The sequence below is a fragment of the Myotis daubentonii genome, chromosome 15 (assembly GCF_963259705.1).
Source record: "Myotis daubentonii chromosome 15, mMyoDau2.1, whole genome shotgun sequence".
Taxonomy (NCBI): domain Eukaryota; kingdom Metazoa; phylum Chordata; class Mammalia; order Chiroptera; family Vespertilionidae; genus Myotis; species Myotis daubentonii.
In genome coordinates, this window is record NC_081854.1 from 45,179,869 (window position 1) to 45,205,265 (window position 25,397).

At 45.3% G+C, this 25,397-nt stretch overlaps 3 protein-coding genes and 1 pseudogene across 12 annotated transcripts in view; 3 read left to right on the forward strand and 1 right to left on the reverse strand.

The window, feature by feature from the left end:
* UTP4 (UTP4 small subunit processome component) overlaps positions 1-15,989 on the reverse strand; it is a 30,915-nt gene extending 14,926 nt beyond the window's left edge. For 5 of the 10 annotated variants that reach the window (XM_059667645.1, XM_059667644.1, XM_059667642.1 and 2 more), the window contains exons 1-6: positions 15,792-15,919; positions 14,490-14,650; positions 9,884-10,075; positions 8,922-9,006; positions 6,267-6,356; positions 4,098-4,309 (exon numbers count right to left, since the gene is read on the reverse strand). In XM_059667645.1, coding sequence (XP_059523628.1) covers positions 4,098-4,309; positions 6,267-6,356; positions 8,922-9,006; positions 9,884-10,075; positions 14,490-14,648 — 738 coding nt within the window. In that variant the 5' untranslated portion in view covers positions 14,649-14,650; positions 15,792-15,919. The other 5 variants (XM_059667647.1, XM_059667639.1, XM_059667640.1 and 2 more) reach the window with 5 other exon arrangements.
* On the forward strand, positions 11,087-11,631 carry LOC132217423 (non-histone chromosomal protein HMG-17-like; annotated as a pseudogene).
* CHTF8 (chromosome transmission fidelity factor 8) lies at positions 15,902-22,333 on the forward strand. The gene is made up of 4 exons (XM_059667651.1): positions 15,902-15,979; positions 21,054-21,111; positions 21,374-21,491; positions 22,109-22,333. The coding sequence occupies exons 2-4, from the start codon at positions 21,089-21,091 to the stop codon at positions 22,331-22,333; spliced, it is 366 nt and encodes a 121-aa protein (XP_059523634.1). The 5' UTR covers positions 15,902-15,979; positions 21,054-21,088.
* DERPC (DERPC proline and glycine rich nuclear protein) lies at positions 22,330-24,761 on the forward strand. The gene has a single exon (XM_059667650.1). It carries the CDS (start codon positions 22,330-22,332, stop codon positions 23,953-23,955), a length of 1,626 nt encoding a protein of 541 aa, XP_059523633.1. The 3' UTR covers positions 23,956-24,761.
* The last annotated feature ends 636 nt before the right edge of the window (positions 24,762-25,397 follow it).

Here is a 25,397-nt window from a genome sequence, read left to right on the forward strand (position 1 = left end):
AACCAAACACAAACAAACCAATCCAAGCAAGAATAGTAATGAAAATATATTCTCAAAGATTTGGAAGCAGGGACTCAAACAGAAACATGAACACCAGTGTTCATAGCAGCATTATTCACAAGAGCCAAAATATGAAAACAACCCAAACGTCCAAAAATAGATAAACTCAATGAGGTGTTTCATTCAGATAAACTCAATGGAGTATTATTTAGCCTTGAGGAGGAATGAAATTCTGATGTTACAACATGGATGAATTTTGAAAACATTATGCTAAGTAAAATAACAAAGACACAAAAGAACAAATATATGATACCACTTATGAGGTACCCAGAATAGGCAAATTCATAGGGACAGACGGTAGAATGGAAGTAACCAGGGGCTGGGAGAGGAGAGGAATAAGGAATTATTCTTTAATGGGTGATGAAAAAGTTCTGAAAATGGAGAGGTGATGGATGCACAACACTGTAAATATTCTTAAGGTCACTGAATTGTACGCTTAAAAATGGTTAAAAAAAAGCCCTAGCCGGTTTGGCTCAGTGGATAGAGCATCAGCCTGCGGACTGAAGGGTCCCAGGTTCAATTCTGGTCAAGGGCACATGCCTGGGCTGCGGGCTTGATCCCCCGGAGGGGGCATGTGGGGAGGCAGCCAATCAATGATTCTCTTTCATCACTGATGTTTCTATCTCTCTCTCCCTGCCTCTCTGAAATCAATTTTATATATATATATATATATGAAAATGCAAGAATACATTTTCAAAAAATGGCTAAAATGGCAAATTTTGTTATGTAAATTTTATCACAGTAAGAAAAATTTTAAATGTAAATAAAGTGCTAAGAACATAGCCTGGCTGGTGTGGCTCAGTGGTTGAGCATCGACCCTGAACCAGAAGGTCATGACCCGATTTGGGTCAGGGCACATGAGCCCGAGTTTTGGTCTTGGTCTCTAGTACGTGGGTGTGCAGGAGGCAGCTGACTGATGATTCTCTTTTAGCACTGATGTTTCTATCTCTCTCTCCCTTCTTCTCTAAAATCAGTAAAAATATATTAAGAAAAAAATAGTGATTCAGAGTCCAACTTTGAATGTGAAGAAGTTTTAGGAATACCTTAATCACTTTAAGTCAGTTATACTTTCCTTTTTATATATGCATAACTGATATCACAAAAACTTATGGTTAAGTCTCAAGGAGCTCTTCAATAAGGAAAATATAACTTCTATGTTTAAAAAAGCATTGTGTCATTTTATATTATAATAGTTTATATTATATGCTTATACTATAAAATACACATTTTACTTTACAAAAAAAGCATTATGGCATAGTTTAATTGGCAATGTTTCTTTTTTCTCGTGATAACAAAAAAAATTATGGCATATTTTACAATAATTTATATCTAAGAGTCAATGCAATGTAGTAATATAGGCATATGAGAGAAGATCAAACAGTATAAAATGGTATACAATACAAATTAAGCCTGCCTTCCACTGACCCCCCCCACAATTTCCCTCTCCAGAAATTATAATTTGAGTTTTAAAAATCTTCTTAGAGATATATATGTATGTATACACACATATACTAGCATAACTGCATATACATAAAATACTTAATACCTAATATACGATATCTAATATATAAATCTGCCCCTTCTTCTCTTAATACTATTATGTCCTATATTATACACTATTTTTTTTTAATATATATTTTATTGATTTTTCACAGAGAGGAAGGGAGAGAGATAGAGAGTTAGAAACATCGATGAGAGAGAAACATCGATTAGCTGCCTCTTGCACATCTCCTACTGGGGATGTGCCCGCAACCCAGGTACATGCCCTTGACCGGAATCGAACCTGGGACCTTTCAGTCCGCAGGCCGACGCTCTATCCACTGAGCCAAACCGGTTTCGGCTATTATACACTATTATGCTGTTCTGTTTTTCCCTCTTAACAATATATTCTGAAAATTGTTCCACAGTCGTCAATATACACCTTCCTTGATCTTTGAAACAGGTGCATATCTGTGTCGGTACAGTTAAAATGCTACTAAAATTAATAATTAAGTCTTAAGTCTAATAATTACAACCATTTTAGATTAAGACTCCATTTTAAGAAGATAATTTCTCCCACTCATTTCAACTTGTACTTTTTTTTTTTTTAGCTCTTTGGAGATTTTTAAAAATATTTTTATTGATTTCAGAGAGAAAGGGAGTGGGAGAGAGAAAAACATCAATGATGAGAATCATTGATCAGCTGCCTCCTGCATACCCCCTACTGGGAATTGAGCCCACAACCCAGGCATATGCCCTTGACGGGAATCTATCCGAGAACCGACAGTTCAGTCCTCAGACCAATGTTCTATTCACTGAGCCAAACCAGCTAGGGCTCAACTTATACTTCTACTAGTGGCCCGGTGCACGAAATTCATGCACATTAAAAGGGGATTAATTAGAGGAAATATTTTAATATTGCTATTTGCCCTTTCTCTATAATAGAAGTGACAGAGATGGAAGAAAATTAGTAAAAAGTATACGAAAATCTTCCTCCTGTCAGAGTCTGGGGCACACCACGGGACCCTGAGTCAAGTCCCTGCCTATCCACGTGCGACTCAAAATCATGCGAGACCTAGACCTGGCTGCCGCCTGCCCCCCGCATTGGGCTAGATCCAGACCCGGTCGGTCTCACCATGTCAAGCCCCACTGGGCAGGGGGGGCACAGCCTCAGGTCCCCTGACCCGGCGCCAGGGTGGGAGGCATAGCCTGAGGTCCCCCAGCCCGGGCCAGGGCAGGGGGCGTGCCTTGAGGTCCCCCGTCAAACCCCATCGGGAGGGGGGCGCAGTCTAAGGTCCCCTGTCAAACCCCACCAGGAGGGGGGGGGGGGGCGCAGCCTCAGGTCCCCCATCAAGCCCTGCTGGGCAGGAGGCATGACCTGAGGTCTCCTGGCCCAGGGCGAGGGAAGCAGCCTGGCACCAGTGTGGGAGATGCGACCTGATGTCCCCTGTCAAGCCCCACGGGGGCGGGGAGGGCGCGGCGCAGCCTCAGGTCCCTGCTGATTGCTCATTAAGGCTCATTATGGGAACTTGGCCTCCGCTGTGGGTGCTGCTATCTTTGTGGTGGAGTGACAGTCATTTGCATATTCCCTCTTTATTATATAGGATTATAGTTTATAGGTGACATCTACATGTTTTACAGGGCTTTAACACATTGTATGCGGGAAACGTGTTTACACGTTCTACCAGTGTAGTAGAGCGCGGGACACGTATTAATACGTTTTTTATAGACTAGCGGTAGAATGCGGGTAACGTATAAATACGTAAACTAAAGTTACCGTAATTTTACTGAACATTGCCATTTGCGCAAAAAATTAGCGAAAATGGCCCGCGCCACCTGTTAGCGCGCGATAAAAACTACCCGCAAACAATGTGTTAATACACACAAAATTGTTCTCATGTAAAACCGGTGAAATGGGACAGAAACATTTTATAGGCAAGGAAAGCAAACATGTGTGATCTCTACACTAGAAACTGGATTTTCACCCTTAAGATAGCAATTCTCAAATTAAGAAGGCAAAAAAATAAAGGACATAGTAACAAACCTCAAAGCTACTTCTATACCTCACTGCTAACATACCCAAACATTTCTGATTAAGCACTCTGGTTACCAAAAGGAAAAAGGCACACCTGTTCAATACAAATCTGCTTAAGTCGTATTCAAATAGAAGACAATGAACATTGTCAAAAATCACTATAAAATTATCTTCTAATTTCCCAAGGTAGGAAGCAGGAGAACAGCTGTACGGGGAGGGGAAACACTGCTTCTCAAGATTCTTTGAGCACACTGTGCCCTATCTTCAATCAGGCCTGATTAACTAGGGGTGGTGAGTGCCTGAAGAAAACCTCTCTGCTAACCAATCCTTCAGAGAATATTCTCCAGCTGATTGCTAAGAGAATAAGAGAGTTCAGGGAAATTATGTGGCTTTTCAGATGGATTTTCCTAAAATCATCTTCCTCCAGGGCCAGGGAACATTGTTTGTGGTGCAACACTGCCAGGGCCTTCTCTATCATCCCCCAGACTATACAGGAACTGCTCAACACAGGAGCCATACTCACATCAGAGACAGCAATGGACTGCACATCAGCGTTTGCAACGAGATGGGTCTTCACAAGTGTCCCAGTAGCTGAGTCCCAGAACTGCACCTTCCCAGCAGAGTCCACACTGATGACAGTGCCATCGGACAAGAAGGCCACACCCCATATGATACACTTCCGCTTAGACACACCCATATACTGCCTATCCACGAGCATCTTATGAATAGCGCTCCCTGAAAAATAAGAAAAGTCCACATTTGAATGATGTGGTAAACATGTTAGGTTAGCTACCTGAGCACAGACCACACCCAATATATACTACTTATGGTGAACTCAGTCTCTCAACACCAAAATGGTTGCCTAAAGATGAGAGAGGGGGGTGGCGACAGGGAAGGGACAGAAATTTGCTGGAGGGTTGGAGGTGAAATGGAAAAGAAACTTCACTTAAAACTAGCCAATTGCATACAAACCAATACACTTTGCTCTTTTCCAAAACCCCCTGGGAAAGAGACAGTGACAATTTATGAGAATGTGTAGAGTGGTAACTGGCTTAGCAGAGCCCTGAAACTAAGTACCAAGTCAGCAGTGGGGAAAGCCAAGAAGTCACCTGACTTCACCCTGGGATCCTCAGAAAAGTCAGGAGCTGGTGACCCCAGATACTCTAGAAACCGAGGAAGAAAGTGGGACTAAAAGGAGGAACGGAATAAAAGTAAGTTTAAAAAACTTGTAGATCCCTCAGATTCCTTCCCCTAAGTAAAAATCCAGGCAATGCCATAAAACCCCACCTCAACAAAAGACTAGAGACCTATTCTCTGAAGGGGGACATAGGCACAATTGAGGGTGGGAATACTATATGGAATATAAAACCCTAATATGCAAATAGACCAAATGGCAGAACCATCAAATAACCGGTCGCTATGACGTGCGCTGACCACCAGGGGGCACACACGGAACATGGAGGGCAGCAGCAGCGGGATAGTGGAGCAGGTGAGCGGGGGCACTAGACCAAGGCGGGGCACAGTCACTGACATCAGGGTGGGCCTCTGGTGGTTACTGAAAATTCTTTGCTCCTGTGAGCCAGGGTCCCGTCCGGCACTCACACCTGCTGCCGGCACCAGAGCCACTGCTCACACCCGCTGGCCCCAATCACCTGAGGGCTTCTCCACCTCCTCCTGCTCCCGAGGGGTGATCAGGACAGCAGCCGCCGCTTACACCTGCTGTTGGCGCTGGCCCCAATAGCTCCGCACCATCAGCAGGTGCTAGCAGAGCCGGTGCCGTCAGCACATGGGAGCGGCAGCAGCAGGAGCGGGGCTGCCGGCAGACAGGGTACCAGGGGCCGTGGCAGGGGATGGGCTGAGACCCACTCCTGTGCCCACTGTAGCCTCGCGGCCCACAGTTCAATGTGCACGAATTTGTGCACTGGCCCCTAGTCTATATATCTCTATATATAAAAGGCTAAAATATAAAATGGCCGGTAGGTATGACATGCACTGACCACCAGGGGGCAGACGCTCAACGCAGGAGCTGCGGAGCAACAGCAACTTTGTAGAGTGCCCTCTTGCACTCCGGGACCCCTTGGGGCATGTCAGACTGCCAGTTTCCGCACGATTCCTGCAGACCAGGCTGAGGAACCCCACCTGCTGGAGGGACCCCATTCACTCCGCAGATGCCCTTTGAGCCTTAGCACCGCCCCAGGTGTGGCCGGCTGGGGAGGGACCGCGGGAAGTTGGCTCCAGCAAATACACACACACACACACACACACACACACACACACACACACAAACATACTGCATCCCTCCCTGGCCAGTGTGGCTGAAATGGTAGAGTGTTGTCCCATGCTCTGAGAGGTCACTGGTTGATTCTCAGTCAGGGCACATGCCTAGGTTTTGGGCTCAGTCCCTGTAGGGGGTGTGCAGGAGGCTGTTGACTGGTGTTTTCTCTCTCTCTCCCCTTCTCCCTTCCTTTTTCTCTAAAATAAATAAAATACTGCATCCCATAGAAAAACCAAGATTCCTCCCAAAGCAGGATTAGTAATCCAAGAAAGGACTGAAATTCATGGTGAACATCCCAGAAGATTAAGGAGGTTAGGGCTAAACATCGTTGAAAGCATTACAAGTACTCCAGTTTGTCAGAAATGTGAATCTGACAAACAAGACCCACATCCCAAATGAATTGAGAAAAACAGTCACCTGATTTGACATCAAACACACTAATGCAGTCTATGGAGCCAGCTGCAATGTGGGTACCAGAGGGATGCCAGCTGAGACTCAGGATGCGACCTTGGGAGTTGGAACAATAAAAAAAGAAAGTGACAAACACATAAATATACAGCAAAAGGTAACGGAGTTCTCCCTCCACAATTATCTACGGGGCTAGTGTTCTCTAGTCTTAGCTCCCACTACGTACTGCACTCTTGTGAAGAAATGGTTTATAACAGATGAGGAACAACTTTGCCCTGGGATCCATAATGAAGTATTTGATACTAACTTTAATAATGTATAAATGGTTGATGGGAGTGTAAAGAAGCACAACCTTTTGAGGGTGATCGGGTAGTAGCCTAACAAAATGTAAATGTGTATGTTTGGCCCAGTAATTGCACGGGAAATAAATCAAAGAGAAATACTTGCATGAATGCCCCAAAACATGTACATAAAAATATTCACTGCACCACTGGTCATAGTAGTAAAAAAATAATTACTATCTATCAGTTGGAGTTTGACTAAATACATTATGGAACATAAAATGCAATGCCATGCAGACTGGCAAGACTGACAGATGCCGGTGATGTAACAAGTGAAAACAAAGCTGAAAATAGGTTCAGGCACTCCTGTGTATTTGTTTATATGAATATTTTTAAAAGTCTACAAGATTAATCTCAAAATGTCTATATAGGGGCATGAGATACTTATTTTCTCTTTCATACTTGGCTAAACATATGAAATTTTTAAAAAGCACTGGATCACCTTTGTAATTTAAAAAGAACACTCCAGCCCTAACCGGTTTGGCCCAGTGGATACAGCGTCAGCCTGCGGACTGAAAGGTCGCGGGTTCGATTCCGGTCCAGGGCATGTACCTTGGTTGCGGGCACATCCCCAGTAGGGGGTGTGCAAGAGGCAGCTGATCAATGTTTCTCTCTCATTGATGTTTCTAACTCTCTATCCCTCTCCCTTCCTCTCTGTAAAAAAATCAATAAAATATATTTTTAAAAAAATAAAAAGAACACCCCAAAGGTATTAAAAACAACCAAATATGAATCTGAGTAGGAGAGAATAAATATTACTAATGGATACAAAGAATACATAGGACAGTGACTATTTGCTAGAGGGGGAGTAAGCAAACCATGTCCTTAAGGCCAAATGAGGCCCGCCACCTTTTTTGAAAGTAAAGTTTAACGGAGCATGGCCATGCCCATTTGTTTAAGTATTATCTATGGCTGTTTTTGTGCCACAACAGAGTTGGCAGAGATGGTTTGACCTGTAAAGCCTAAAATATTTACTACTTTGTATCCTTACAAAAACAGTTTGCCAACCCCTACTTTACAGGTCAGGATCAATTGGTCCAGGTAAAGCTCAAACATGGGCAATTATTTATAGAACTCCCCCGTTCAATTTGAATTCACAGCAGGATTATGAACCACAGCTCTGCCCTAGCCTGTTTGGTTCAGAGAGTAGAGCGTTGGCCTTCAGACTGAAGGGTCCCAGGTTCAAGTCCAGTCAAGGGTACATACCTCAGAAAGAAAGAAAAAAGGATACGTACCTCAGTTGCAAGCTTGATCCCTGGCCCTGGTCAGGGCACATGTAGGAGGCAACCAATCGATGTGTCTCTCTCACATCGATGTTTCTCTCTGTCTTTGCCCCTCCCTTCCACTCTCTCTAAAAAAAATCAATGGAAAAATACCTCGGGTGAGGATTAATAGTAATAAAAAAGAACCACAGCTCCTAAAGATGAAATTCTGGTTTCCGGACTTTTATGCACACTTGTTGAAACATCACAAATTTAAGTGAGAATTAACAAATCAACTTATAGAGAAACATTAGCTTTTCTATTTTATATTTCTGGTTTTCTATATTTTCACTTAACCAAGCAATCACAACTATGCTATACAATGGAGAAAGCCTGAGCTGGAGAAGGCTTCTAGTACATACCCTGTACTCAGACAGAGTTAGTATATTCTATATAATAAAAGCCTACTATGCTAAGTGTCTGGTTGCCTGGTTGTCCGTTCAATAATCAAAGCGTAATCTGCTAATGATATGCTAAGGCCGCTCAACCGCTCCCTATGACATGCACTGACCACCAGGTGGCAGATACTCAATGCAGGAGCTGTCCCCTGGTGGTTAGTGTGCTCCCACAGGGGGAGCTCTGCTCAGGCAGAAGCCGGGCTCACGCTGGCGAGCGCAGAGATGGTGGTGGGAGCCTCTGCGGCAGTGCTAAGGATGTCTAACAGCCGGACATCCCCTGAGGGCTTCTGAACTATGAGAGGGCGCAGGCTGGGCCGAGGAGACCCCGCTCCCCCCAAGTGCATGAATTCCGTGCACCAGGCCTCTAGTCTATAATAATAAAAGCGTAATATGCTAATTAGACTGGACATACTTCCAGACAACCTTCTGGATGAAGCTGGGGCTGGTAGGGAAGCCCAGGTACCAAGTGCCTGCCGGCAGCCAGAGGGAAGCTGGTGCCGGCCGCTGGGGGAAGGAAGGCCTACTCTTGCATGAATTTCGTGCATCAGTCCTCTAGTAGTTAAAATATTACCTGGACCCATGGGGAAATATCCCATCCCTAGTGGCACAGAAACATAACTACTTGCTAAGGCTATTCACAGCCTCACCAGAAATGACCCTTACTTTTCTGCCGATCAAAATTTCTTTCAAACTGGATTTTGTCTGGGTTGATTTGAAATAGTTTCACAGATCCATCTTCACAACCAACCTATTAGGGGAGAGGAGGTAGAAAATAGAGAAGATAAACATTTTACATTTTAAACTAAACGTATTTATTTACAAATATATACATTTCTTCCCTAAAGCAATCACTTGCTCTGAAAAATAGTTAGTGAGAGAAAAAAGTACTGGCACCAAGAAACTGATTGCATATTCTTAGTAGCCTTTATGTCCTGACAAGAAAGCAGGACAACAGAATAGAAGTAGGATTTCACAAGGCATCTCTGCTAGAGACCCATGGACTAAATGAAAGACCTAGTAACTATATAATCTAAACAGAGACTTATCAAGATATTGTAAAAATTAGTGCAAACCAGAAGAGAACAGCAGTCTTATCACAAAAGGTTCAACCTCTGAAAGCACCCATTCTAATGTTAATGACTGGGGGAGCAGTCTTCTCAGTCTGTGCTCAAACAATTTTCAGAAACACTGTGGTGAAACACAGTTGCACAAGTTAACTGGTGGAAGGACCTAGGAATTTTAAATATGCATTAGTGCACTGTGACTCTACGAAAGGATTTAATATGCTATATTCTGAAACGAAATTCATTGTAAAACACAACAAAACAAGTTTCTACAGCTCCCAATTCCAAAAAACAAAGTTTGGGAAACCAAACTAACCCTCTCATTTCATAAATGAATAAACGAGGTCAAAAGTAAAAACAGAAAGGATGCAAAAGGACAAGGGATTGTTAACCCCCAATGGCAACTCCAATCTTATACTGGGGTTGCTGAAATCTAACTCATATCGGAATTGCTATATAGCGTAACATAACTTTAATCTACCTTCCTATGAACACAGGGAAGAAATTTTAAGTGGGCACAAGAGGAATCTTGGTTTAAATTACCAATAGTTGCGTACTTACCAAAAGTTGAGAGCCACTGGGGCTGGCAGCCATGCTCCAAATGGGTCCTCCGAAGGCATCCATAGAATACTTGATGTTTAAGGCCTGCAAATCATACTCGATAATCTCTCCGTTGAGTCCAGCACTAAAGAGTCGCTGTCCTTTTGCCCAACACAAAGCTTCCGTAGCTCGAGACTCATGACCTGGGAAAAACTACAGAAACACCACAACTTCAACAACCCATCACAAATTCATCATCTACCAGCACTGAGTGGTCACAGGCAACATGGTGAAAAATAAGCCCTTGCTGGTTTGGCTCAGTGATAGAGCATCAGCCTGCAGACTGAAGGGTCCCAGGTTCGATTCTGGTCAAGGGCACATGCCTGGGTTCGGGCCTCATCCCCAATGGGGGATGTGCAGGAGGCAGCCGATGAACGATTCTCTCTCATCCTTGATGTTTCTATCTCTCTCCCCCTCTCCCTTTCTCTCTGAAATTAATAAATATATATTTTTTTTTAAAAAAGAAAAAGCCCTGACCGGTTTGGCTCAGTGGGTAGAGTGTAAAAACAATCAATAAAAAGAAAATACTTCCCTAGCCCTAGCTAGGTAACTCAGTTAGAGCATTGTCCTGATACACCAAGGTTGTGAGTTCAATCCCAGGTCAGGATACACAAGAAACAACCAGCCCTGCCAGTGTGGCTCAGTGATTGAGCATTGATCCAGAGGTCGATTTGTAAGCTCAATCCCCAGTAAGGGGCATGCAGGAGGCAGCCAATCAATGTTTCACTTTCACATTGATGTTTCTCTCTCTCTAGCCCTCTATCTCCCTCTCTCTCTCTCTCTCAAATCAATAAAAACATATATTTTTGTAAAAAGCAACCAATCTCTATATTTAAAAGGCTAATATGCAAAGTGTCCCCTTGGGAGTTCGACTGGGAGACCAGGAGTTCGATTGCTCACTATGATGTGCGTTGACCATGAGAGGGTGGTGTGGAATGAAGGAAGGCCCCAGCCGGCAGGCAGAAGGCCCCGATCAGCCCTGATCGCCGGCCAGGCCTAGAGGCCCTACCCAGGCATGAATTTCATGCACCGGACCTTTAGTGAATGCATAAATAAGTGGGACAACAAATTGATATTTCCCTCTTCCTCTCTCTCAAATCAATGAATAAAAATTTAAAAAATAAAATAAAATAAAATACTTCCCTAGAAATAACAACTGTGGGATTTTGTGCTATCAGAAGATCATGTCTATTGACATTTTCATTTTTTTCCAGGATTGTGTTTTAGTTATTTCTACAGTTGGCTTTCTTTTAGTAGAACTTGTTCTGCAAAACCTTTTCAGTAGGAACTGGTCCAGGGCTCTCAGCGCTATCAAAACTTTATAAACCCCCTGGAGTCCTAGCAGTGTGAGGAGGTGAGATCGACTCCAGACAGAGCAAAGCCCGCGTGCTGCTACATCCCTGCGTCCCGCTCGGATGTCAACCACCATGGTCATTATGCCAAAGAGAAAGGCGGAAGGGAATGCTAAAGGAGATAAAGCCAAGGTAAAGGAGGAACCACAGAGAAGATCTGCCAGGTTATCAGCTAAACCTGCTCCTCCAAAGCCAGAGCCCAAGGCTAAAAAGGCCCCTGCAAAGAAGGGAGAGAAGGTACTGAAAGGGAAAAGGGAAAAGGGAAAGATGATGTTGACAAAGATGGGAATAACCCTGCAGAAAATGGAGATGCCAGGACAGGCACAGAAAGCTGAAAGTGCTGGAGATGCCAAGTAAGTGTGTGCATTTTTAAAAAAATACATTTTGTTGATTTTTCACAGAGAGGAAGGGAGAGGGATAGAAAGTTAGAAACATCAATGAGAGAGAAACATCGATCAGCTGCCTCCTGCACACCTCCTACTGGGAATGTGCCCACAACCAAGGTACATGCTCCTGGCCGGAATCGAACCCGGGACCCTTCAGTCCGCAGGCCGACGCTCTATCCATTGAGCAAACCGGTTAGGGCGAAGTGTGTGCATTTTTGATAACTGTGTATTCAGGTGACTGTACAGTTTGAAATACTATTTTTTATCAAGTTTTATAAAAATGCAGAATTTTGTTTTACTTTTTTTTTAAGCTATATAAGCTATGCGCACAAAACACTTTATTTTTATTTTTGGGGGGAAGGACATATAGTACTAATATAATGTCTCCAAAGTTGGACTGACATGGAGGGGAATACCTTTCCCTTCTAGTTTTGAGAAACTTCCTCTTGGTTCCTGGGAGGAGGGATCTCTTGCTGTTGACACACATTAGCCATCGTGGCACGAACACCTTGTTGTGTGGGAAAACTAAAATTCGTTTTTATGTCCTTTTCTCCCTCTCCACTTTAAACATAGACTTTGGCTCTCTTAAGCCCAGAGACCTATGGGGACCTGACCCAAACAAACTGATTTCCAGTATGCTGGGCAATCTGGACTTTCCAGTGTCACCACTGAGATGGAGTTCCTCAAAAGAGCAGCGGTTTCTTTTTAGATTGTGGATCTACAGATTGACATTCTCTGCCATTTTCATTTCATTTCCTGAAAGTCAGGGTCGGCTTGTGAAAAGTTGCTTAATGTGAAATGTCAACCCTCACTCTAAACTTTTCCTGTTCAGAGCATCAGATGAAGAATTCACTGGGTTTTATAGTGGCTTTCTGATTTTGGTAGTTCACTGAAGAAGGGAGTTTGAAAGTTGTTGTATACTGTTAAGGACTGTGTGCCCATGTCCTGCCTGAAATACCATGATTGTTTATGAAAAGTATCTTTAATAAAGTTGGATACAGTTTGGCTTGTGGAAAAACAAAACACCTTTTCAGTAGAATAAAATTTGCATCCAACTGTTTTTGAAGTATCTAATTTTTAAAAAATCAATGCAACTATCTTGATTGGGTGATGGTTTCAAAGCGTGTGTATGTATGTCAAAAGTTATTAATTTATATACTTTAAATACATGCTACTTATTGTGTCCATTTTACCTGTACAAAGCTGTTTAAAAAATAAAAGATAAACTAATGCAGTTCACTCCAGCTGTTCATTCAAGGCTCAGATTTCTTAGTGCTGTCTTAGCATTCAAAAAGTTTCATCTCTATCAAGACATTTTATTCTTTTATTTGCTTGACACAAAAGAGACTGGGTTAGTATAATTTTTCCTATCTGAATTTGAAAGGGTCAAAGTACTTGTGGGTGAAGTGGCTTGCCCAAAGTGTCAGTCAATGACATGAAGAGAATGTTGGTCTCCCTATCCCTAATCCCTATTCTTTTCACTCTGAGAGAAACAATTTTTTCTTGTTCTGAGCATAATTAACAGAGCTAAGCAACCTTAAATAGTAGGGAAAGAAAGCAGAAGACTAGATTGCATTACTTAATTGTTGAAAAAACAGATGAGAGAATAAGAGACACTGAGTAACAAATGGTTGACGTAATTCATTCAGTAAGAATTAATTCAGCAGTGGCTTTGTCCTAGATACTTGCTAAATGCTGGAAATATAGTCATGAACATCACTGACATGGCCCCTGGTTTCATAAAATTTGAAGTTCAGTGGCGAAGACATTAAACAAATATACAAATTATAATATAATCACAGCTGTCATAAATGACAAGAAAAACACAGGATGCAACAAGCATGTAGCACAGCATGTTTGTTCTCACTAAGACCCAGTTGTGGTCACCAGCAACTGTTTAACTCCTATTAGTTCTTCAGGGATCAGCTCAATGTCATTCTTTTCCAAGGTTCCTAAGCCCACCTCATCAGAGTAAGTTATCTCTCCACTAAGATTCTATGCCTGTACGTAGTTTTATATAAAATTTAACTGGACTTTGAAATCCCTGAGGGCATCTGACATTTGTTTTAATGCCTAATATTTACCACTCATTCATTTAGAAACTTCTACAGAGTGCCTACATTCCAAGTACTAGGCTGCTGGGCACTAAATTCATTCATTTACTTAGCTGTCCACTTATATCATGATGCCCAGGGTATGTAAGACACTCAATAAATGTGAATGGAATTATATGTTGCACCGGAAATCAGTAATCAGTGCCTTTGGAAAAAAATGCCGTCACATCCCTCTACATCCAACTGGAATTTTACCTAGTTTACCATCTCCTTTACTCCCAAATATAGGGATGTAAGTCTACATTCTCTGACGGGCCAACTTAGGAATCTACTTCCTGCTATCACCTCACCAAAGTTTCTGATATTAAAATGTTTCATGATTTTTCCTGAAATTGGTATTTGACACCCCCAGCAGGAAATGCCACCTTACCAAAGCTGCAACAGTGTGGAGACTGATATAAAGCAATGGTCTCGACAATTTTCCTTCTTGTGCCCAAAAGAACGAGCAAACCTCAGTTTCCAAATGACAGTGAGCTGCCACAATTCCTAGGCAGGCTCTTTCTCACCAACCTAACACATCAAAACGCGGAGCTTCTCTCATCAGTCAGACAAGAAATCGCATGCTACAGAAGGTACACAGTTCAAAACAACTCCAGAGACCGTTCAGAGTCACTTTCTTTTGATCTCTGGCTACAAAAGACATACAAGTTTTTGTAGAACTGAACTTAAGAAGAAAATTATCAGAAACACCAAATCAGGCTTCCAAATGACTTACTTTCTCCTGAAAGTAGTTTGCTGACAAGTTATATATTTCCACAGTGCCATCTGTTCTTGAAACAGCCAATCTGTTTGACTGGTTATTGTAAGCCACACAGCGGATCCCTGATGGAACATAATTAAAGAAACGAACTCGATGGACTTTAAATTCACCCATTCCTAAGGGAGGGGAGAAAGAAAAAAAAAGAGTCATTTTTGTAAAATGTTAACTGCAGTATTGTTCCTTATTATCACTGCTCTGGCTGGAAGACTCCAACTATCTCTCACTGAAGTTCATGTCTACGGATCTAACTAGTGATATTTTCATGCCCCACACAAGAACCTATCAAACAATCTCCAGACGCTCAAGATTCTTTTGCAAAAATGTTAAAACATCAACATATAGAGCATCACCCAGACGTCTAACAATCCTGACAACTGCCTGAAGGAAGTATGGAAAAGAGGGGTGAGAATCTAAAATGTGATCTCAGGGCAAAAGACTGAAAACCGTATCATTCTGTCATGGGAGCGTCCGAGGGAGACGCTGGAGCGGACCAGCTGAATTCCAGGAAGAAAGAACTGAGGTCCTTCTTCCCATCTGGGGCGTGAGGCTTCTCCGAGGGCAATGACACTGGCGGATGCGGGGAACGGAGAGAGTGAGCACCGCGACCCTCCGCAGAGGCAAGAAACGCTGACAGCCCACGCCGGCCTCTCAGAGTCAGGTCTGCGGAACTCCCGCATCGAAAGCACCTTGAAGAAATGGTTTTCAGAAATGCAAGAGTCCGGGTCGTACTCCATACAGCTCCAGAATTCCAGTTTCTGGGCGTGGGGGGCAGACGCTAGGAATCTGCATCTTAGCGAGCACTTCTTCCTAACGCCACCGCGGGCGAAGGCTGCAGGTCACAGACTTCAAGGGGGGACTGACGGGGCAGGCGGAACCCAGAGCTCTCGATCGGGGAAGCGACCGGACTCGGTCTGGCATCTGTCAACTACCCCTCCAACCTCCCGCCCCCAACCCCGCCAACGTACGCACTCGGAAAGGGCAGGGGCCGGGCCTGGCTGACCCCTTACTCGTCTCCCTTCAAGGTTAGGAAGCCGAGAACAGAAAACCGGTGTTGGGCCCGGCCCGGCTAAGAAGGAGTCTGAAGCGCGCACGAGGTCTCCACCGCCCCTTTCATCTCCGGGGACCTACGAAGTAGCCCCCACCCGCCCTCGACACCAGGGACCCGGGGGGCTCCACGCGGCTTAGACCGAGGGCCGGCAGCACCCCCGGGAACTGCCCTCTCTCGCAGCCGCTTCCCACATCTCTTCCCCAACTCACCCGCCGACGGGCGCTCGCTCTCTCCGCCCCGGCCCCACGTGCGCGCACTCGCGTGCCCTGCCCCGGAAGTGCTCGCGGCGCAAGGCCGGAAGTGCGCAGGCAGTGCTCGCGGCGGCGGCGACGGCGGCGGGAGGTTCGTTTGTCGCCCGTTGGCCGCGCGGCGCCGCGCTCGGCGGCCGCCATTGCAGGTCAGGCCGCGGGCAGGGGGGTGCGGGAGGCCGCGGGGAGCGAGGGCCGAGCCGGGGATGGGGGCGAGGGGGCGAGGGGACGGGAAGCTAGGAAGCTGGGGCCGGGCGGGGCGCGCAGCTCGAGGAGAAGAATGGCGAGCGGTGGGGCGGGGAGCGGCGGGCGGGGGAGGGGAGATCGAGAAGGGAGCGGGGAGGGCCCCGCAGAAGTGGGGACGGAGCTGGGGGGCAGGGGGGGGTCCGGGAATAGGAAGGCCGGGAACTGGGGGGGTGGGGGCGGAGCGGCGTGGAGACGGAAGGCGGAGGGAAGGAAGGGAGCGAGCGGGGCGGAGCGCAGCGGAGAAGGGCGGAAAGGGTGGCCGAGCGCGGGCGGAGGACGGAGAAGGGGGCGGCGCGGGCCGGATTCTCGAGGTACGTGCGAAAGGGGCCCTTCCCGGTGTGTGTGTGGGGGGGGGGGGTCTTCCCGGTGGGCGGGGGGCAGAGCGGGAGGCTTGCGGGAGCGGGTAGAGCTGGAGCCCCAGGAGTAGCGGGAATATCGGAAAGGGGATGGGGGGGGCGGGTTGTAGGGCCGGGAGGTTTGTTCGCAGGGACATGTTAAATCGGCGGGGAGGCTGCTGGGGGAGGTGATTTTGGGGAGGGTGGTTGAAGGAAGAAACAGTCTGGAAAGTGATCCAGGTTCCTTTGTGGGCGGAGAGACGGGGGGAAGAGTGGGGTGAGGTCCTGGAGGAATGAACGCAGTGTTTTAGAATTCAGGGGGAACAGGGATCGATTTAACGGGCGGTGGAAGGAGACGTTTAAGAGGAATCTTTGGAGGAGGGTAAACGGTTTGGAAGGTCACGGGGGGGGGGCGGTAAGGTAGCAAAGAATCGATTACCTGGGAGGTTGGAGAAAGGGTTAAACAGCCTGGTGAGAGGTCCCGGCAAAGGGGGGGGGGGCTGGTGAGGAGAGGGGAAGCGGATGGAGTAGTCCCAGAAAGTGGGCGGGACTAGGAGTAGGAAGTGTTTGTGGCCCAAATTGAAGGGATGGGAAAGGGGACGGGGAGAGGCTGGAGAAGACGGGAGCCGGTGGGAGGAGAGCCCACGATAGAGGGGAGACGGCAAGCAGGGCTAGAAAAGAAGGGAGGGGGCCGCAGAGTAGCAGAAGATGGAGAAAACTGGATTAACTCAGATGGACTGAAGTCATCTTTTCCACTCATTGCCTACAAATACCAGTAATTGATTCCCTCCATCCCGGGAATCCAAAAATGTGATGGGAAAGTACCACGTCTGTACATAGACCCCACACACGTTTTTGAACACAGTCTTCACTAATGAAAAGTCTGGAAGCATTCAGTTCCACTTACACCCCATAACATACCTTTTTGGAAGGGAACAAGCTCATTTAGAAGCAGGATTTTAGTCCTTGATGGTATAAGGCTTTCCACAGACAAGATCCCCTTTAGACCATCCCCTTCAGTCGCAAAACCACAATGACACGGCTAATAAAAATCTGTATTCATTTGTATATCAAACTACTGAATTGTTCATTTGGTGGAAAGGCATACAGAAAAATAGTCAACATATTTAGAGGGGGAAAAACCTTCCAGAACTTAATCCCTGAAGCAGTTTGGTGAACCCTGACTACCACGTTTGAATTGTCCTCCCATTATGCAGAACTGATTTTATTCTGATGACCTGATGCTGCTGTAGAATGTTTTACTCCACTATAAACATTGGTGTAATATTACACAGTGTAATAAGACATTCTATACTAAGAAAAAGCCATGTTCCTCCAGGTAATCAGTAGCTTGATGCTATGGCTTACCTTGTCTTAGGCACAGTGCTGAGGATTTTACATTCATAACCTCATTTAACTCATAACTCTGCAATAGGTTCTTTTTTATGCCTAATGTATTGGTGGGGGACTGAAATGAGGTTAAATTACTCCCATCACGCATAGGATAAGTGTCATGATCATAGAATCCAGATCTGATGACTTTTCTCCCTGAATCCCCCAACACAAAGGATAGTCTCGGGACCAAATAAGAGCACAATAAATGCTGTTGGCCTAGCAGAAGTTAAAGCTTTCTTTAAAAGCTTAAAATACAAGAGTTAAAGGTTCTAATGAAAACAATTTATAAAACATTATTTCGCTCTAGGAAAACAATTTGCAGTTAAACCATTGAGTCAAGGCCCCTTTCAGTAAAAGCTGTATGTTCTGTTTAATTAGATACATTCCATACTTTATTCTGCCACATTTTATTTTGGGGGCAGTTATCATTAATGAAGATCATTGCTCTTGCTGTTCTCTATAAGACATTAGTAATCTTTTAACAATTCAGAAGATAAATTTTGTCAGAAATAAAAATGAGTTTTGATGTCAAAGAATGTCCTCTATAGTCAATTAGGTATGATAATAAGCAGTCTTACTGTTCCTTTTTAACTGCCTGCCCCACAGATGTATTAGCTACTTTGGTGGCAAGTTGTAAGATCTTCATAGGTTACTTGCAATTTTGTAAGTGATACTATGAGAAAGGCTAGTATTGTAAAGCAATCGGTTCTACAGACATGCTGTATACCTGTCTACTTTGAACTAAGGGCAACTGTTGCAAGTAAAGAAATAATAGGTTCAGGTGATAGGATATTTTAAGGTGATAAAGTGGAATTTTTAAATTTGACAATACAGATGCACTATAGGAGAGGACCGCAAGAGACCATATTGTGGAGGTTAGTGAGAGTTCACATCCCAGCTCTACCACTTTGTGACCAGTTATTTGACTTGTAGCTTCGTTAAGCCTGGTTTCCTCATCTGTAAAATGGGAGTGATAAAACAGTGCCTACATCCTGGGATTGTTCTCACTTTAGAACCAAAAGAATCCAAATTAAGTATTCTGAAAAGTTTAGCTATGTGAGAAATGGAGCTTTTTGTATTGTAAACATAATACTCTGACTGGACTTTTCTCTTAGAAATTGTGGTGGCACTTCAATTTTTCAGGTTTTTAATAATTTTAATAGTAATTAACTTCAAAATAGAGATAGCCGCCCAATGAGAAGGTGTACCTCACCCGGATTGTTCTGATTCTAGTCAAACCTTTTGGGTTTTAATTTTAAATTCTTATCCCCCTTCAAGAACTTGGGAAGGATTTTTAAAGTGCTTTTGGTGGTTCTTTTAATTAGGGCCTCGTTTTTCTGAAGGCCTGTTGCCTTCCTGAGCTAGAGTATTACCTGTTTTTAGGTGGTCCTGCAACCAGTGCTGCTTCCGAAGGTCTCACTTATTCAGGGATGCTCTTCTGACCAGTTGTTGGGTGTATGCAGTGCCTGCCTGATGCCTTGATGCCTTTTCATTCTCACTGGCTCTTGGTTTTCTCCTTTGGGAAGGATAGAATTGGGTAGTCATAATGCGTGTAAAGTCAAATGTCCTAGGTTCTTAGGCTGGCTCTACCACATACTAGCTGTGTGTGTGCCACAAACAAGCAAGTGCATCTCTCAGTAGCTTTATCTACAAAATAGGCATCGGTATCATAGAGTGGTCACAGTGTTTGGGATACCCATGTATAGGCACAGCATCTGATTCATTGTCAATAAAAATTCAATAAATACTAGCTGCCATTTATATTTGAATTATAAGTCCAGTGATTCAACCAACCGCTATTCCCAAAGTATGTTTGGTGCTCAAGAGTAGAGATGCTATCTGTTGAGTCTCTGTGCTGGCAATATACTTCTTCCTGGATATCCAAAATGAAGATTAACAAATCAGTGAAGAAACCCGTGTTACTTGCTGAGCTTGAGCACAGTTTTAATACCTTTTAACTTGCTGGATTCAGTTGGTAAACACTGGACTAATAACCTTCCACTAAGCTCCATCTGTTCATTGGAAAGACTTACACAGAAGCTGTAGTGTAGGTCCCCCATGCTCTCAATCCCCCATGAATCTGTCCTTCCCAGAAAGACAAGTACAGGCAAAAATGTCCCATTCTAACATTCTCATGGAGTACCACAAACTTCCACCAGATGGTGATAGTGTATAAAATGAGAATTGTCAGTGTTTTAGTATCTAAGTGAAAGATGGTCAAAGCATTTGATGAGAGTCATATCAGAAATCAGCTTACCATTCACTAAAGTTGTCTGAAGGACTTTTACGTTCTCAAGGCTTTTATTTAAAGGGGGTCCTTTGATGCCGAAACCGGTTTGGCTCAGTGGATAGAGCGTCGGCCTGCGGACTGAAGGGTCCCAGGTTCGATTCCGGTCAAGGGCATGTACCTGGGTTGCGGGCATATCCCCAGTGGGAGATGTGCAGGAGGCAGCTGATCGATGTATCTCTCTCATCGATGTTTCTAGCTCTCTATCTCTCTTCTCTCCCTTCCTCTCTGTAAAAAATCAATAAAATATATTTTTAAAAAAAAGCTTAAAAAAAATAATAAAGGGGGTCCTTTGAATCTTGAAATATCAGATAACCAAAGTGGTAGCCACGAAGTTTATATCATCACCAAAGAAAAAAGTAAAATCTAAAAGAACTCGTTTTTTGTTTTTTTAAAATACCCTTGAGAAAAGTTATTAGCATAGTGGTGAAGAGCGTGGGCTATGCAGTGTATGTCTTGGGTTCAAACTTTGGTTCTTTGACTAGTAGCTATGCGACCTGGAACCCAATTGTGCTATCTTTAAACTGTTCGTACTGTAGTTGACCCTTGGTGATTTTTTTTTTTAAATCCTCACCCGAAGATATTTTTTCCATTGATTTTTAGAGTTGGAGAAGGAAAGACAAATTTTGATGTGAGAGAAACACATCAATTGGTTGCCTCCTGCATGAGCCTGACCAGGGACCGGGTAGGGGAAGAGCCTGCAACCAAGGTATGTGCCTTTGACCTGAATCGAACTCAGGACCCTTCGGTCTGCAGGCCAACACTATCCCCAGAGCCAAACCGGCTAGGGCGACCATTGGTGATTTTAAGCAGTCGTATATGTACATCCGTTCTTTAAAAGTTTACACCTTATGGAATTGTTAGAGGAATGAGATGTATCTAAAGCACTAAATGCTTAGTACACAATAAGTGGTAAATATTAGCTGTCATTATCCTAAATCATCTTTTTTCCCTCTCCAGCTTATTTTCAGTTACTTTGTAAAGACGGAAGGCTCATGGTACAAATTATTGTCTCCAGGTGAGTACATTTTGAGACTTTTTATGTCGTTTGAATGCTTAGGGCTATATAGATTTGATATTTCCTTGCAAGAATCAGGGTCCTCAGGTGCATCTTGTACAGATGCTTGCATTTCAATCTCTAGTTCAGTGCTTAGCACTGCCTAGTTTCCCAAGAACTTGTGCTCAACAGAGAGTTCCTTTGGGCCTTGAATGGTGGTGTAGGATACTACTCATCCTTTACCCCCTCAGAAATATTGTAACCGCCAGCCCTTTGCTTGCAGTGCTGGGGCTGGAGGCCTGTCAGAATGGGTGCTGATGGAGCTACAGGGGGAGATCGAGGCTCGCTACAGCACTGGATTAGCTGGAAACCTCCTGGGAGACCTACATTACACCACTGAGGTGAGGGGGCTTTTCTTTCCTTGCCTAATGCCTCAGGAAAGCAAGCTACACCTAGGTGGTGCTCCCAGGACCTAGAGTGAGGACTGCCCTCAGGTTTGTTAATCAAGGGCTAGCTAATCTGCTAAATTATCTGCTTTTTCTCCCCCCCCCACCTCTGCAGTTGCAGGTAAATTTAGCTTTGGGGAATCTTGAAAGGTCACAGTTCTTTTTTTTTTTTTTTTTCTGGGGAGAGGGAGCGAAAGAGGGAGAGATAGAAACATCAATGATGAGAGAATCATTGATCGGCTGCCTCCTGCAAGCCTCCCTACTGGAATCAAGTCCACAACCTAGGCATGTGCCCTGACCAGGAATCAAACCGTGACCTCCTGGTTCATAGGTTATACTCAACCACTGAGCCACATTGGCCAGGCAAAAGGTCACAGTTCTAAAAGTGAAAATTCTCTTACCAGGGCCATAAAGGGCATGAGGATGGGTTGTCCACTGTAGCTATATAGCAGTGTAAGAGCCAGACCAGGGAGTGCAGGTACCACTGCTGCCTGCCAGGGCATCTTTAGGAAGCACTTGAGTGTGATGATCTTGCCCTGAATCTCAGGCATCTTACTCTTATTCTGCCAAAGGGAATTCCTGTGCTGATCGTGGGTCATCACATCCTGTATGGGAAAATCATCCACCTGGAGAAACCTTTTGCGGTCCTTGTCAAACACACTTCTCCGGAGCAGGACTGTGATGAGCGTGGCTGTAAGACTGGCACCCGGTACCTGGTGACAGCACTCATCAAAAACAAGATTCTTTTCAAAACTCGCCCCAAGCCCATCATCACCAACGTACCCAAGAAAGTATGAAAGAACCCCGGATTTTCCCTAGAGAGCGGCCAACTCCTTGGACTCGTGCTCCACTGCCACCTCGAGGACGGATGGACGGTTCCCTGGGACCACAGGGGGGTCAGGGTCCTGCTCTAAACACTGGCCACCCACTGGGCATGGCCTCAGATTCCTTCCTTATGGCATCTGGTTCTCTTGGTGGAAATCTGGCCCCGTTTCCAAGGAACCATTCTTCTTTTCCAGCTTCATCAGGCTCATTGGCTTCAAATCCAGCACCTTTCCCTGCTGGTGCTCGTGACTCAAGCATGGCTTCTTTTCCAAGGGGAATGAATCCCACTGCCGCAGGTGCAGTTTCTTTCTCGAGGCCCGGTGGCCTCTTGGGCCCAGGGCCAGGGCCAGCTCTAAACCCCCGAGCAGGGGCTCTTCCAGGCCCAGGGCCTCTGTCTAACCCAAGGTCAGGGGGTCTCCCAGGGCCAGGTCCTATGCCCCACTCAAGGGCAGGTGGCCTCCTGGGAACAGGTCCTGACTCCAGAAGTGGGGGCCCTATGGGCCCTGGATCTGGACCCAACCTGAGAACGGGTGTCCTCTTGACTCCTGGGAATGGCCCTCCCAATACTAGGCCCATTGGCCTGGGCCCTGGACCAAGTCCCAATCTGAGGTCGGGCTTCATGGGTACAAACCCTGCCCCAAGGTCAGGTATGTTTCCAGGCCCCGGCCTTGGGCCCAACCCAAGAGCAAGTGGTTTGGGCCCAGGCCTTGGGCCCAACCCAAGGGCTGGTGGCCTGGGCCCAAGCCCTAACATGGACACCAGAGCAGGTGGCCTCTTGGGCACAGGATCTGGTCTCAACTTAAGAATGGCTGGACCTCAAAACCTAGATCTTGCCCCCATTCTAAGAGCAGCAGGTCTTTTAGGAGCAAATTCCGCTTCTTTTTCACAGGCTTCTGGAAACATGGGCACAAGCCCATCTTCCATGGCAAGAGTACCTGGCCCCATGGGCCCCAACTTGGGTCCTGGCTCTCGGGGAATTGGCCTTCCAGGGCCAAATCCATCTCCCATGTCGAGGGCTTCTGGCCCCATGGGCCCTAATTCAGCTCATTTTTCAAGGCCAGCTGGTCCCATGGGGGTAAATACTAATCCCTTTCCAAGGGGGACAGGTTCGGGGGCACTGAACCCAGCTGCCTTTTCTCAGTCTTCTGGAACATTGGCTTCAAACCCACCTACTTTTCAGAGGTCTGCTGGCTTCCAGGGTTCAAATCCAGCAGTTTTCCCAAGAGCCTCTGGGCCACTAGGACCCAACCCAGCTAATTTCCCAAGAGCCCCTGGCTTACAGGGCCCAAGTCCAGCTACCTTCCCAAGGTCTACTGGCCCATTAGGCTCTGGTCAGGTGACTTTCCCCAGGTCAGCTTCTGGGCCTTTGGGCTCTTCAGCAGGCCCTGTGGGTATCAACCCAGCTCCTTTTGCAAGGCCAGCTGGGACCCTGGGTCTAAACCCAGCTTCCTTTCCAAGGATGAATGGTCCTATAATGAAGACTGTGGTCCCATTTCCTAGAGTGGGTAGTCTCCCTGGTACAAACCCAGCTGCTTTCCCCAGATCAGGGGGTCCAATGTCTGCAATGTACCCAAATGGAATGTTACCCCCTTAAACAGCATTTCCTCTCTAGGACCACCTTGGTTTCCAAGCATCGTGGTTCTGGGCAGAGGCTGTGTTTTAAGTAAAAGGGTAGTCATGGAGCTGGGGCTCAAGTTCAAATGAGTCATCTTTTTTCAAACTCTGCTTCTTTCTTGATTAAAGGTGAAATGTTATTTGTGGGACATGGACTGCGGCAGGTGGGAATGATCCCAGCCTTGAGAGAGAGGATCTCTAGCCTTCCAGAAGCCTGCTGTGCTTTTGTCCCACAGCTTTCTGCCCCTTGTTTCTTGCTAGTTTCTTGAATTGTTCTTGTGGACTTTTCCTCAGGGATACATTGACCTGCAGGTCCCAATTCATATGTAGTTCCCTGCTCACCACTGGAGAATCGGCTCACTGCTCTCTAGAAATGTTGCATTGGTGAATGGACCATGCTTCAGCAGCTCTGACCTGGGCAGCTTGGACCTGTCATCCTCTACTGCCATACCTTTCCCTGGGGGCTTGACACAGAACAGGGAGGTGGGCAGCCACTTTAAAGACCCACTTGACTGGCAGGTCTTGGAGTTTCCTTCTCTGGGACTTAGAGGAGGCCAGAATCAAGGCTCCACGGTTCATCCAACTCCCTCTCCACTGGTACTCCCAATCAAAGAACCTCAAAATTTAAACTGATGTGGATGGGATAGCGGGAGGCGGGTGGGAGGGGTGGGGGGTTGAAGGGAAGAAATCACTGTGCTTTGTTCAACCTGATGTGAAAGGATGGTTGGTGTTTTTCCTGCGTTGTATCTTTTCTTACTGTTTCTTTAATAAATGGGATGAGAGGGCTGCTGGTGTCACTCTGTTTTGTTACCTGTTCCACAGGGAAGGAAGTTAACTCACTGCTTTTCATGGTTTCAGCTTGTCCACAGTCCTGCATTATCTGATAGATAAAATACTTTCACTCAAGGAAGAAGCAAGCTTGATTTTTAGCCTTAGCTTGCTCCTCTGCCAGTAATTTCACCAAAGACCCTACCCACCCTCTTCAATAAAAGTTAAGCCACCATAGGCGTACAGTTATCAAGGTAGGCTTACTGTGTTCCCCAGGTCCAGAAGCAGCTGTGACAGCTCATCCTGCTTCTCAGTGACACTCGAATTACTGCAACTGTATTTCTAGTTCAAGTGCAACTTTTGAAAGTGGAATAGAGTCAGCTTTCATCAAGTACAAAAAGGGAGGAAGTAGCTCAGAGACAGCAGTATGAGAGAATCTTTATTTTGACAAATATGTGCAGTATAAAAACTGACCTGAAAAGTTAAAAAAAAAGGTAAAAATAAATATGTTTACAAATTATTGTAGAAACAATACAAAAAAGTCAGTTAAAATTCTCAATGAGGAAAAACCAAAATGTGTCCAATTGTATAAAGGCTCTTCCCTTGCAAGAAACGGGGATAAAGCTGAAGACCCAGTTTGGTTTCACTGCTGAA

Excerpts from the sequence above, each read along its gene's own strand:
- DERPC (XM_059667650.1), top strand. The coding sequence starts at position 22,330 with ATGAAAGAACCCCGGATTTTCCCTAGAGAGCGGCCAACTCCTTGGACT.
- CHTF8 (XM_059667651.1), top strand. The coding sequence starts at position 21,089 with ATGGTACAAATTATTGTCTCCAG. Across the intron at positions 21,112-21,373 it reads GTACAAATTATTGTCTCCAG|TGCTGGGGCTGGAGGCCTGT; the intron begins GTGAGTACATTT and ends CTTTGCTTGCAG. Across the intron at positions 21,492-22,108 it reads ACCTACATTACACCACTGAG|GGAATTCCTGTGCTGATCGT; the intron begins GTGAGGGGGCTT and ends ATTCTGCCAAAG.